At 35.8% G+C, this 13,093-nt stretch overlaps 1 protein-coding gene across 1 annotated transcript in view; it reads left to right on the top strand.

The window, feature by feature from the left end:
* ZNF236 (zinc finger protein 236) overlaps nucleotides 1-13,093 on the top strand; it is a gene marked incomplete at its 3' end in the record, with an annotated part of 43,703 nt that overhangs the window by 13,151 nt on the left and 17,459 nt on the right. Inside the window, exons 6-10 of the mRNA XM_008939492.1 lie at nucleotides 1,662-1,808; nucleotides 3,706-3,777; nucleotides 7,673-7,879; nucleotides 9,366-9,594; nucleotides 11,377-11,649. Of these exons, the coding sequence (XP_008937740.1) occupies nucleotides 1,662-1,808; nucleotides 3,706-3,777; nucleotides 7,673-7,879; nucleotides 9,366-9,594; nucleotides 11,377-11,649 (928 nt within the window). The remainder of the gene's footprint in view (nucleotides 1-1,661; nucleotides 1,809-3,705; nucleotides 3,778-7,672; nucleotides 7,880-9,365; nucleotides 9,595-11,376; nucleotides 11,650-13,093) is intronic.

Below are 13,093 nucleotides of genomic sequence, written 5' to 3'. Positions count from 1 at the left end.
CAGTGATTTGTGGTTGGAAATACCCGTAGGAGACCTAGTTTTGATTTGGAAGATACGTTGTGATACAGGCAGCTTTTTTTTTTTCCTTTTTGCCTGCATGCAGAATATCACCTCTGCTCTTGCTCTTTCTCCTAACTCTTGTTTTCCATTTTTATGCTACAATGATAGACCTTATTTATTGGATTTGTTTGTTAAGCATCTTTTTGGTGTGTTAGTTTCTTAGTTTTAGGGTATGTCTTAGTGTATGAATATGTGTTAGTGGTTTCTGTTATGCTTAATTACATTAAGTCATATGGTTACATTTAATCTAGCTTAGTGTGACTGATCTTCCTCACTGTTCACAGCTGCCTGGATGTAATAGCTTTTGCTACATTAAAAAACGCACCAACATTAATTTCACAATTTACATAGATTTTTTTCAATAGTGCAAGATAATTAGGAATCAAGCCAAAAATATGTTTCAATTTTTTCTCTGTTATTCTCTTTTTATGTAAGAAAAAAATAACTAAATGCTACCTCTGGATCATGTCTTATGCTGTGTTTCATGATCCTGAGCATATATTTTAGTTATTGCTTTGGATCATTGGTTAATTTTTTTTTTTCTTTCTTGCTCTCACTGTTTTCTTCAAGACTGCATGTAGTAATCTATTAATTCTTCATTTTATCTGGAGACAATCACAAAACAACGTTACAGGTGATAATGAAGCAGGTTGATTCTCACCTGAGGTATCACTGTTTAGTTGACCAGTGTTTTATTAGCTAATATCTCTTTCTGAAAGTCTTATTGCCAGTTCAAGCTAATGTCAGAAATACAAAATTCCATACTATATTGCAAGCAGTGCAGCGTGTTCCCTGTGTATTGCAAGCACTGCGCTGGATCTTACTGCTATGGGACAGACCAAGGAGGAGGAGGAAATGAGGGTGGTTGGAATCTGCAAATTTACCTGCTTTAATTACATCAACCCTTTGGCCTTAAAGTCCCGAACAAGTTGCTGTTGATCACTTTCTCAGCTTGTTCAAGTTCAGCTCAAACTGTATATTGAACTTACCTGTCCTTTACTATGTCAGTATTTTCATGGGGTTTTTTGGTTTGTTTGTTTCTTTTCCCCATGTGGTCTTTATGGGCTTTGGCCCAGTCTCTTGCCTTCATTCTGCTTTGGAAAAATGGATTTTATTTTTGGTTAAAAGTTTATAAAAGATAATTTTGCAAAAAGAGAGTCAAAATATGATGTATTTTTTCACCTGTTCATTATTTCCAAACTTCCGTTTTTTATTATATATGATGTTATGTCTTCAGTCACAACTTGATTGATGAAATTGCATTTCAGTTTTGTTGCTAAGTCTGTAGCTGTAAAAAATTGTAAAGAGGGAAGGAAAAGTCTGAGGCCTCATTTGCCATATATCATTTGTTTTGCTCTCTGGTGCTTCCCAAAGTTGAGAAGTGATAACAGGACACAAGAGTCATGCGTGTAGATTACAGTTGACTTGATATACAAGAGATAACACACTGATTCCATAAGTGGATATCAGTAACTTGGAAAATGGGAGCATTTTAGGTTTCATAATTCCATAGTATATTTGCTATGTGGATAAGTAATGAAGAGCATACTGTTTGGTAGATCTAGTGAAAATTTACTTCTTTTCTTTTTGTTTTATTGAAGGTGAAGAATGGCCCTACATACAACTGTACAGAATGTAGCTGTGTCTTCAAGAGCTTGGGTAGTTTAAATACACATATCAGCAAGATGCATATGGGTGGTCCCCAGAATTCCGTGGGCACTTCAGTAGATGTACCTCATGTTCCAGCGGTAAGCGGGGCGGGTGTATTGCAAAAATGCCTTTGGGAGTTTAATTAGGTCTGTATCTTAATTCCAGTAACTCTTCAGATAGCTTAGAAGGAAAAGACCCGGAGCTGTCTCTTGTCTCTTTCAATATGTATGTCATTGCTGGAATTGATTTGCTTGATTAAATATTAGCCGAATCTAAATGGGTCAAGTATATGCACAAAAGGATTTACAATTTGAGGGTTTGTTTGAAAATACAACAGTTTATAATGAATCAAAATATAATTCTAGTGCTTACAGGTTGTATGGGGAGGAAAGGTTTCACAGATAACATAAAAATAACTGATGTTTAACTGCACCAATGAAATTTATTTATTCAAATTATTTATCATTTATTCAAATTATTTGTTTCAACTCATTTTCAGAAATTAATTGTTCATAGAAATCTAGTCCATGTAAACATGGAGTGGATTCTTCTTAGTATTTCTAATAACTTGTTTTACATATTAGTTTCTTATCTGACAGATCATGAAGGAAAAATCTTACCTTTATTGGAAGCACTGTATGTTTTCTTTACCAAGATACACGAAAGAGTGAAAATTGAGAAAATACTTTAACTTTTGAGCCAGTGAATATTTAATTTATTTTAGGGATTTTTTTTTTCCTTTGAACAGAGCTACCTTTTCTAACTTTATTGCACTCTGTTTTGCATAGTTTCCAACTTCAATGATTTAATGTTCAATGGATGACAAGTAACAAAAGGCTTTGAAGAGGAGGGTTAAAATTTAAAGTCTCAACTTCATTATGCAGCTGTGTCTTGTTGAAAATGGGTGTTTGGTAGTGTTGTTTGGAGAACCTTTTTTCTTTTGTTTATTTCATAAATTTTTTTTTGTGTGACAGGTGCTATTTGTCTGGTCAGGCTAATTAATAAAAAAAAGACCAATGTGTCCTATTTTCTTGCGAGTACATACAATCTCTATGTCCTTTTGTACATTTCTACATTCACAAGCCTCATCTTAAAGGCAGGAAATAAATTCCTTCATACTATCTCATTTTTGCTTTCTTTGTCCAGCTCTATTTTTCTTGGTTTTCTTGAATATTTTGAATTTGCACTGCATATTCATATTACAAGTGTGGTGTTACTATCTGTGCTGCATGCATACTTCTCTGCTTGCATGGAAGAAGGGAAAAGTAAAGAATGCCTCCATACAATAGTCTAAGCAAAATGGGAGAAAAAAAAAATACTAAAAACATGTGCCAAGAAGTTTAACAAGGAAAAACAAAGATAACAACTGGCATATTGAAGAGTGTTATGCTTTTTCATTTTAATTTATTATCTCAAACTACAGGTATTTAATGATTTTTGTTTTAAATTGGTATAGAAATCTGATATATTATTAACTCTAGAATTCTTAGATTAGAGTTGACATCTTCATTCTGATCAAAACTTGCAGAGGTACTTCAATAAATGTCCAGTATAAGAATTCTGTTCTGAAGTTTGCCATCAGTCTCTGTTGTCCCTTGTCAGGTACCTGGGGATGAACAATAATTATGTCTCTAATAAATACACACTCCAGAAGTTGAAGTCTCCTGAAGTGGTGTGCTACTGAAGAATGCATTCTTGTGTGATACTTGAGTACCTCTTGTGAAATAGGCTAACTGTAAGGCTGCTGTTTCTTTGCTGCATCAGTGCTTATGGCTAAGCCATTGATTCCTGTAACTTGTTTATTTAATGTGTATAAACTATGAAGCAACATTAATGGTTCTCTGTACTTTTGTATCTCTGCTGTAGTTTTACTTTTTTCTGTCCCTAGCCTCCATACTGTTGGAAAATTAACTGTGCTACTTTTGTGTGATATTAGCCATGTTTTTCTACTTTTTGTGCAAAGGATTAAAATACTTTATTTTCATTTCTTTGTAGGACTCTGTCACCCAGCCTTTAACAACATCCCCTGCAAATCTCTTACAACCTGTTGATAACAAATGGAAGAATGTAAGTGTAGAATTTTTGTCATATTTCTGTGAAGACGAAAAGTGAGAGAAACTTAACAGAATTCTGTGAACTTTCATTTAACTGGTGAAAAATAAACCTCTGTGACCAGCTCATACGTGAAAGCAGCTTCTTGGTGAATGCAGCTGGTTATTTAGGAATGGTCTCGAATGGGTTATATTCCCTCACGTGGTGTATACTTATGATTTTGCGTGTAGCTCTGTTCATTAGTTCTTCAAAATGGAGGTAAATACTATCCTGAAAAAAATACCAGAGGCAAGTGAGGAGTATCAAAACACTGGATTATCCTGCCCCTCTTGACTTGACTTCCCAGGGTTTGGGTGGAGAGGGAAGGAGCTGTGTTCATGCTGGTCAGATTGTTGGAACTGAGGCGGCCGTGGAACTGTGGGACTCAGGAGGAGCATGTGAAGCCAAGGAAGGACAGTGCAGGGCTGGCTTCTGGAACCCACGGCAAGCGGTACTGATGTGCAGGCAGGTCTTGATGTGCCAGTCACAGCAAGAGCGTTGTTGTGCTTGGCTGCAGCTAAGTAGCATGTTGTGTGTCAGCTATAGGTGCAGTGTGCAATCTTTGTGACAGACTGGCTTCACTTACATTCCCCTCTTCCCAACTTCAGCCACTGATTATCTCCTCATGTACTAGAATCCACAAAACCAAGGGCTAGGAAATGTGACAGTATTGCTTTAAAGTTACCATAACCAGTCTCTGCACCTTTTTCTTTTTCCTGTGAATTCATTGTTCCAGGACCAATTAACTTAGAGCTGAGTAGGCCTAATGTAAACTAATTAATTACTAGCATTAGCTGCATTAAATAGTTACACTATATTTCTTATGAGATTTTAAAAAATGTTAAAAATAGCTGTTCTTCAGCAGCAGTTTCTTTTAAACTTCCTTTTTTTAACCAATTGAAATTATTTTCAGTAATTTCAAGGAATAGGGTCAGCCTGGCTTTTAGGAGGGGCTGTGTGTTTGTGTGAAAGCATAGATCTGAAGAGAAAAGAAGAGAATAATCAATTTAGGATACACCTTATTGTAAATATACTGTATTAAATATAAGATAATCCTAAATGAGTTTTATAAATTTACAATTTGCATATTGTTGTGCCAGATTTATATTATGACTCCCTTGGAAATTAGTTCTTGGCCCTACATTACTTCATATTTTATTGGTGACCTGGAAGAAAATACAAAATCATCACTGGTAAAGGTGATACAAAAGTTGAGATAACTTATGAGGAGGACAGATCACTGATACAGAAAGATCTGGATTTCTTGGTGAGCTGGGTGCACCAAACAATATATGCTCGGATATGGCCAAGAGTAAAATCACCTGTAGAACACCAGGAACAGTTGGCCATGTTCACAGGACAGGAGTTTTCCGGGATTTTAAATTCCCCTTACAAATCGGGATGGAAGAGGTAATAGTTGATATATTGGCTAAAAGTTAGGTTTTCCTTGCCTGCAAAGATTGGGTTTGATCATTTTATTGAGAGAAAATTTACAGAGAAACGAAAAGCTTGTATGTCCTTTTATTCTGGGATTTTTTTTCTTCTGTTGCTTGTCTTTTTATAGTGTTTACTATTCATGAGCTGTATTCAAAGACACAGGAGAAATTGGAGCCATCAGAACTCTTAAAGCATGATATAAAGTCCTTTATTCTTGAAGAGATTCAAAGTGCATTACCTATTTTGCCCGTCAGATAAGATATTTAAGGATGGCTTGATCTGCTGTTTTGAGGAAAAGGGAAAAAATCTGTAATGTCTTTAATAGAGGATTTTAGGATAGAAGCTAGACAAATTCACACTTTGAAACAGAGTATGGAATTTTAGCGTTGATAATTTACTGTTGGAGCAGCTTGAAGTTAGATAGCAACAGAAAAAACGACCGCAATAAATTACTCGATGTGAAGATCTGGTGTAATTTATTTGCAGTTGCTTTACTTTGAAGGAGTAGTTCACTCAGAGCAGTCACATGGTGTGTTACACAGCAGATTATGCAGACAAAGGGTGATCACAGGGTCCACTGTTCTAACTGTAAGAACGTGGAACTCGGAAGTAATAATAAAACACTTCATTCTGTATGCTATTTTAAAAATCCACTATTGACGTAAGACCTGCAAAGAGACCTTGGGAACTTTTTCTAATGTGTAGGATAACTTAATGGTAACAAACTGTGTGTTCATATGTATAAAGTAGTTTTCAGAAAACACAACCTCCATGAGGCCGTTTGAATAAACGGCTGTATAATACATGGACACACTGGCTAAATACAGGTAGTACTGTGATTTTCATGTCAAGGATGATGTTGAGCAGTTCCATTGTCAATATTTTTTTCTCTTGCTAAAATCCTGGGAGAATTTTCTAGACTTCTTAGTGTAGGCTTCTAGCTCTACTAAAGAGCTTCCCTGCATTCTGTTGCAGGAAAATGAATGGTCTCCATTAAGAGCTGTTACACTCTTGAGCAAAACACTTTGCTTCAGTTCCTGTTTGTTGCAATGGAAATGGCATATAGGGTGTTTTATTTTGTAAAATATGCGTTGAAATGTTTATAGCAGTTTTGCTAAATTGGAATCTGAAGAGATTGGATCTTTCCATCTGTCCCACTGGTGATGTGAAAAAAAAAAATATGAAGTAATGGTTAAATCGGCAAAATAGCAAGTGCTATTCTCACATGCATGCAAGAGAAATGAGATAAGGGTTTGTTTTCTGTCATCTCATGAGAAGGCATGAAGAGTACTTCATCAGATTCATGGGATATAACTTGAGTTAAGCTAATTTTTCTTTGGAACCATACTCAAATATGGTGATAGTGTCGTTTTAAGTGTCCAATATAATGTGTAAGTAAAAAGAAAATCTCTGGGAAGTTTTTAGATTGGAACAAATATTACATGCAGCCTGAGATAATTCTTTGTTGAAAATGATCTGGAGGAAGATGGCATTTTATATGTATATTTGTGTCTCTGCGCTTGCAAGTGATTATTTCTAGGTAGCAGAAGTGAATCTTAGAACACACTGGATATTTACTTCTAAGAAACAGAATTGTGGGGCTAGCCAATGTATAAATACATAAACTTTTTTTGCAGTAAAATAAATGATTGAAAGCAGTTGTTTCCATAATGGCATACTTACAGAGTATGTTATAACCAAGAGAAGTTAACAAATTAAGGGGAACAAAAGTCTTTATTTCTGATTGTAAAAAGAAATACTAAGACTTTATAACTTTTTCCTTCCTTTTAATAAGGTAGCCTAAGATACAGTTGTCAAATGATTTTTAGACTTCAAGTTTTTTTAGTTTTTTGATACAACTCCATGTGTATTTAAATCTTTAGAGTATAGAGAGATTCTTCTAAAGGCAAGCAATTTAGAAGATTGAAAGTTGAAGGGGAGGAAGTTGGTAGTTTGTTCTGAAAGGTTTTGATACAACAACACAAATAATTTAATTTAAAACAATCTCAATTAATCCAAGGTTATTTTTCCAAAGGACTTGCTTTAGTTAAATGTGAACTTTAAAAAGACTGTGTCAGTCCTGTTTATTTGTTTTGGAATTACTTTTCATGTGGCCTCTACATGTGGAGAATTCAGTAATTGATCTTATAATTGGTTAGTAATTGAATTTGTAAACGGGTTGAAGGTTCAGTAGTTATGATAAACTTAATTCAAGCTTTAAGCTTATGGTCATGTAGCTTGGGAGGAACACCTGAAGAGGGATATACAAAAGGAGTTATTTAGTGCAGTGAGCATTCCTTGAATGACAGCTCTGTATGATCCTTATGTCTTAGACAAGTGGACAGGTAATAGACACTTCAGAGCTGGGAGCTGAACAGATCAGTTCATATATACTTTCCATCTTCCTTCACCAATGTACTGCTGTATATTTCAGGCCACACATTTTCGGTCTCCGCTTCTCCAACAGACAGAAAACCAGGTGTCTTCAGCTACTGCAGCTCATCAGGGCCAGCAGGCTGTAACTGATGTCATCCAGCAGCTCCTTGAGCTATCAGAACCAGGTCCTGTAGAAAATAACCAGCCTCAACAACCTGGTCAACAGCTCAACATTGCAGTGGGAATCAATAGAGATATTTTGCAGGTAAGAGTTCTGTGTGAGGACAACTTGACATTTCAGTGGTTTCTTTCTTATTTTTATTTTACTGTACTTTCTTCTCAGTATTTTCAGTGGTAGCATTCCTGCCTTTCTAAATGGTTTTTCAGTCTAGAAAGAATTGTAAAGATCTACGAACGAGTATGGAACTCACAAAGGTATCTTTTTGTATAATTTCACAATAGCAAGGCTATAAATTTTAATTACATGGCCTAGAAGGCAGCTTTAAGTATACACATCCATAAATGGATGTTTTATTGATCCCTTTAACTTTTTTTCTGTTGCCTAGAAGCAGCTTGTGGCATGTCATGAATTTATACTGCATTTATAACATAATATGTAAGAGGGGAAAAATATTTTTAGGTGATTAAAAAAGGGGACTGGGCCTTTCGCCCCTTTTAATTAATAAGGACTATTTGAATATTTCCTATTGGTGCAAAGAAAATGTCTTCCTGGGACAAACCAGTGTTTTGTCTAACCCGCTATTCTGTCCTTGATCTTGGCAGTAGGAGATGCTACATAACAGAGGAGGTGCAGGCAGTAACCCAACTCTGATTCTTCTGCAGCCTCTACTGCATAATGGAACAGGGCAAAGAATCTTCTTCTTTTGTATTTGTGGTAGCTTCCTAACCTTTAAGCATTGCTTTTTATTTGCCTCTAGTCTTTTAGGTACCATTTATATTTCTTTTTGAAAGATGTGAATGTTACCTCTAGCTATGTGCTGGTTCACCGTGTTACCAGTGGTGAGTTCTCTCATGTCAGGAGTGTAGTGTGTAGTTGCACAGAATTATAACACAAAATACAACTATTGTTGTGATAGCTATTAAAAATAAATGGGTCTTCGAGGTCAGTTCTTTGTTGTATGAGCATGACTAGTATTGCTGTTCAAAATAAAAATAAAACGTAGTTTTCTTCCGAGCAGCCAAATACCTGCAGACTGGTACTTAAATGTGCATTTGAGGCCTTTGATCCAGAACCTTTGCAGACACAACAGTATCCTTAAAAGTGAGTGCACAGCTCTTGCCTCAGGCTGGTGGTTATCAGAAGTTTGAGAGGCTTTTGAGCTTTTCCAAGCTTTTCTTTGCCTTAGAATTTTTCCCTTTTCTTTATATTGTTTATGGCTTCTCCACAAGCTGATGGGCTTCTGATTTGTTGTTTATGGGGAACTGTTCTCTCAAGTAGTAAGCGTAAGAGATAGCTATATATTCCTGGCAAATGCTTGGTCCTGTAGCAACATTTGGCACTTTTCTGCAAGGCAGTTGTTGGCACATGTGTCAGTGCAGGAAATCCAACTTTAAAAGTCTCAAAATCAGAAGTCAGTATTGTTTGAAATCCAGCTGAAATTCTGGGAGGGTGAGACATTTAATTGCTTTAATTATGTTTGCATTATATATTCTAAGTAGTTATCTGAGAAAAGTTGGAGCAACTGTGGAATGTTTCTTTCTTAAGCTTGAATTTTTTTGTTCTCTTTTAGCAAGCTTTAGAGAACAGTGGGTTGTCTTCGATTCCTGTCTCTGCACATTCTACTGACTGCAGCCAGGCTAAGAATCCTGGTGCCCAGGAACAGAATCCAGATGTCCAGACTCTCCCAAATCATCAAATTGACTCTAATAGTGCAGAACAAGATAAGGAGCAAGAGATTACAGATAAACTGGATAAAAAAGAAAAAAAGATTATTAAGAAAAAATCACCATTTTTACCTGGTAATGTTGCCTTTGCTTGCTACTTTTGCTTTAAATACAAGAAGGGTTTCTGTGGGTGCGTTAATAGTTTTATAAAGGGATTTCCTAAAATAGATTGTGGAGCAGTTTATGATCTTCATCTACTTTATCTAAACCACAGTATGTGTATATGTTATGATAGTAACATTTATAACTTTCATTATGCTCATACCAAAATGTGTCAGAATGGCACTAAGTGAAGTTACACTGTTAAATCTTCTGGATTTAGATCAGTGGAGTTTTTGGAGGCAGAAAACCAGAAAGAATATAAATCTTTTTTTCCATCTTTTTGCTATCATCCTTTGTGGAGTTAGGACTGAGATTTCATGGTGTATCCCAGAGCAGAAGGTCCTTGCAAACTCTACTCTTCCTCTTGGGAACTGTGGCCTCACAGAGGCAGAAGCACAGCACTGCTGCCTCGTGCAGATCTTCACTGATCTGTGCTATGTAGGCAAGCATGGAAGTTGGCATTTGTGGATAGTACTTCAAGTCACTGATGTTTGGAATTGCAGTACTGATCTGAAACAGTCACCATAAATGAATGTTAATATTTCACCTCTTCACTGCATGGTGTATGTACAATCCTGGATTTTATCTCTGTGTGCTTAACTGCAACTTTTAAGACTAAGTTTGCTTAGAAGTGGTCTGTTTCAAGGGTAGCCATCGTGCTTCAGTGGCTGGCCTGGTGGAGACAGCTCTAATGAGCAGTCATTGAGCTCTGCCTACAGGAACTTCACAGATATGTTGATGTTGCTTTTTTCTTTGCAAGGGATACAGAAGTTGATCTAAAGTAGAAAAAACATCTTGTCTAGCATAACTGTGCTAAAAATCAACATTAACTTGTTCCTACAGTCATAATAACTGTTTTGTTTTTTTGTGTAACAGTAACAACTCTAACTGACTGCAAATAAAATAGAAGGCCATTTCTGTACTGTCAAACAACAGCCCTCTTTTTTATAAAAAAGTGTAAACTCAGCATATTGACATGGTTTACAGAAAAAGACAAAATGTGACGTGATTTAAGCAAGCAGATAACCGATAATAAACAGTGCTATTAAAAACAGAATAAAAAAAAAATATGATTTAGAAGCTTCTTTTGTCATTTTTGTTGAGAAAAGTGATGCTGTTGCTTTAGGACAGAGCTTGGTGTTTTCCAATTGTAAAACAACTGTGAAGAAGTAGCCTTAAATTGTAAACCTCTCAGAAGGACTTTTTTTGCACTTTTGATCCTTTAAAAATTTATAAAATGTAATTTAAATCTGAATTTGCAAAAGAGAGGGTTATATAAAGTATCTCCTCTAGGTAGAGAAGTTTTGAGTACTTAAAATACTTCAGTTGTGGTTATGGTTGAGGAGTTATATTCATCATTGGATCATTTTGTGCTAGATATGGTACTTACAAGTTAACTGGTATGTTATATTGCATTATAAATACATTACAAACTGTGTTCTTTTTATTCTGTGAAGTCAGATATTTCTTGACTTTTTTCTTTTTTTTTTTGAAACGTCTTCCTTTTCAGTAGCGTAAACCCATTTGCATTTCAATAGGATTCTCCTGGGTTTTGTTTTTGTCATGCCAACGCATCACTATTTTTGTGAAATAGAATGTATCTGATAGGGAAGTTGTCTACAAATTGTGTTGTAATGGCACCTATTTCACAACACATTTTTGAGTTTTGATTGCTTTGTATAATGGTGTCAGCATAGTAGAATTTTTGAAGAAATGTTAAAATGTTTCAAATGTTCTTTTTGATGTTTATTTTAGGCTCTATACGTGAAGAAAACGGAGTCAGGTGGCACGTTTGTCCATATTGCTCCAAAGAATTTAAAAAGCCAAGTGACCTGGTGCGGCACATTCGCATTCACACCCACGAGAAGCCCTTCAAGTGTCCCCAGTGCTTCCGCGCCTTTGCTGTTAAGAGTACTCTCACAGCACACATAAAAACACACACTGGCATTAAAGCTTTCAAGTGCCAATTTTGTATGAAATGCTTTTCCACCTCAGGGAGTTTAAAAGTTCACATTCGTCTACATACAGGTAAGGCCTCCAAAGAGCTTTTGTGTTTTCTGTCGTGTGGGCGAGACCTTAAATGAAGAAAGACAATGTGAAGCACTTGAGTTTTAGAGATGTCTATCATGTCATTGATATCAGAGAATGAACCATTTTTAGTGTCTTATATGATGAACTTAACTTTTTGTCATAACTTTCTACTGCTGCATGGCTTTGAAACTTTGGGCTCTGACAAAAGTTGTGGATATTTGGTTCTCTGAGTCAGCTGTTACTCCTTTTTAATACTGCTATTGTGAGTGTATTAAATTGTGCTTTCTGAAGAGTCATACTGCTATAGTTTGAATTCTGATTTTACTTATACCCCGTCATATTTCATATTTACTCTGCATCTTTTCTTTCTTCACCAACACTTTTTGGTAATTTCACTGACTATTGGGAATTTTAGGAGTATTTGGTTACTTTCTATTTTATCTTCAACACTAAGGTGTCTCTTGGTGTTCTCACCAGCTTACCTCTTTTCAGTATCATGCACTGCATACCCTAAAACTCTGTTTATATGGTTCTTGTTGACATCAATGTAATGCCTTCAGTACCTGTTTCTGTGTGGTTGAACTTCTATCCTCTGCATAGAGAAAAGTGAATTTTCAGTTCTTGTTGGGACTGCCTGTTTATTTTTCACCTTTCTTTGTTCTTGCAGGTAAATAAGCTTTCAGCAATATAAGGTTATAAATGTGCTGCTCTTTCCTTTAATTCCTGTTTATGTATTCACATTCTGCAAAAGTATCATTCATTGGCTATGTGCATTTGGATTTCAATATGTTTTGTAGTCACATGCCTTTAGTCCATGAAATACCAATGTTGAATTCATCTGCAGGAAGTTTTTCACTTTTATTTTTTGTAAACTTATAAACCAGTATTTTTTCTGTCACTTTGAAGTCAACCTTGCTGTATTTAAGAAGTCAGACTCATTCAAGGTGGCAAAAACACCAGGTGGCTTGAAAAATAGGTAGTCCAGTGTTTATGGAACTCTTGCATCTAGTTGGCCATTGTTCAGCTCACTTGTTTTTCCTGTCAGAGGTGTTTGCTGCTTCTTCTGTCTAGCAGACTACACTGGCTGGATCAGGTTAGAGATTCATCTGGCCCTGGATTCTCTCTGTGGAAAAGGGAAGACTACAGTAATGCTTCTTGGGAGCATACAGATAACTTCTGCTTATCTTTGGGTTGAGGGCTTTATGAAGCAGGCTGTACTTCTGCACCTCAGCATTTATTAGAATTTTTTGTTCCAAAGAACTTAGCTAATTGGTTTTCAACCCATGTGAACTTAACTACTTAGAACAATCTAACATAATTCGTTCCAAAGTTGAGCTACATGTTGAGTAGAGTACTTCCTGTTTCTTTAAATATTCTACTCAGTAGTTTCATATGATATTTTAGTTACTCTGTTGTGAAGAATGGTTCATTCTTATTTCTT

This window comes from Merops nubicus, unplaced genomic scaffold, assembly GCF_000691845.1.
Source record: "Merops nubicus isolate BGI_N331 unplaced genomic scaffold, ASM69184v1 scaffold2984, whole genome shotgun sequence".
Lineage (NCBI taxonomy): Eukaryota > Metazoa > Chordata > Aves > Coraciiformes > Meropidae > Merops > Merops nubicus.
This window is presented reverse-complemented; position numbering and strand designations above follow the sequence as displayed.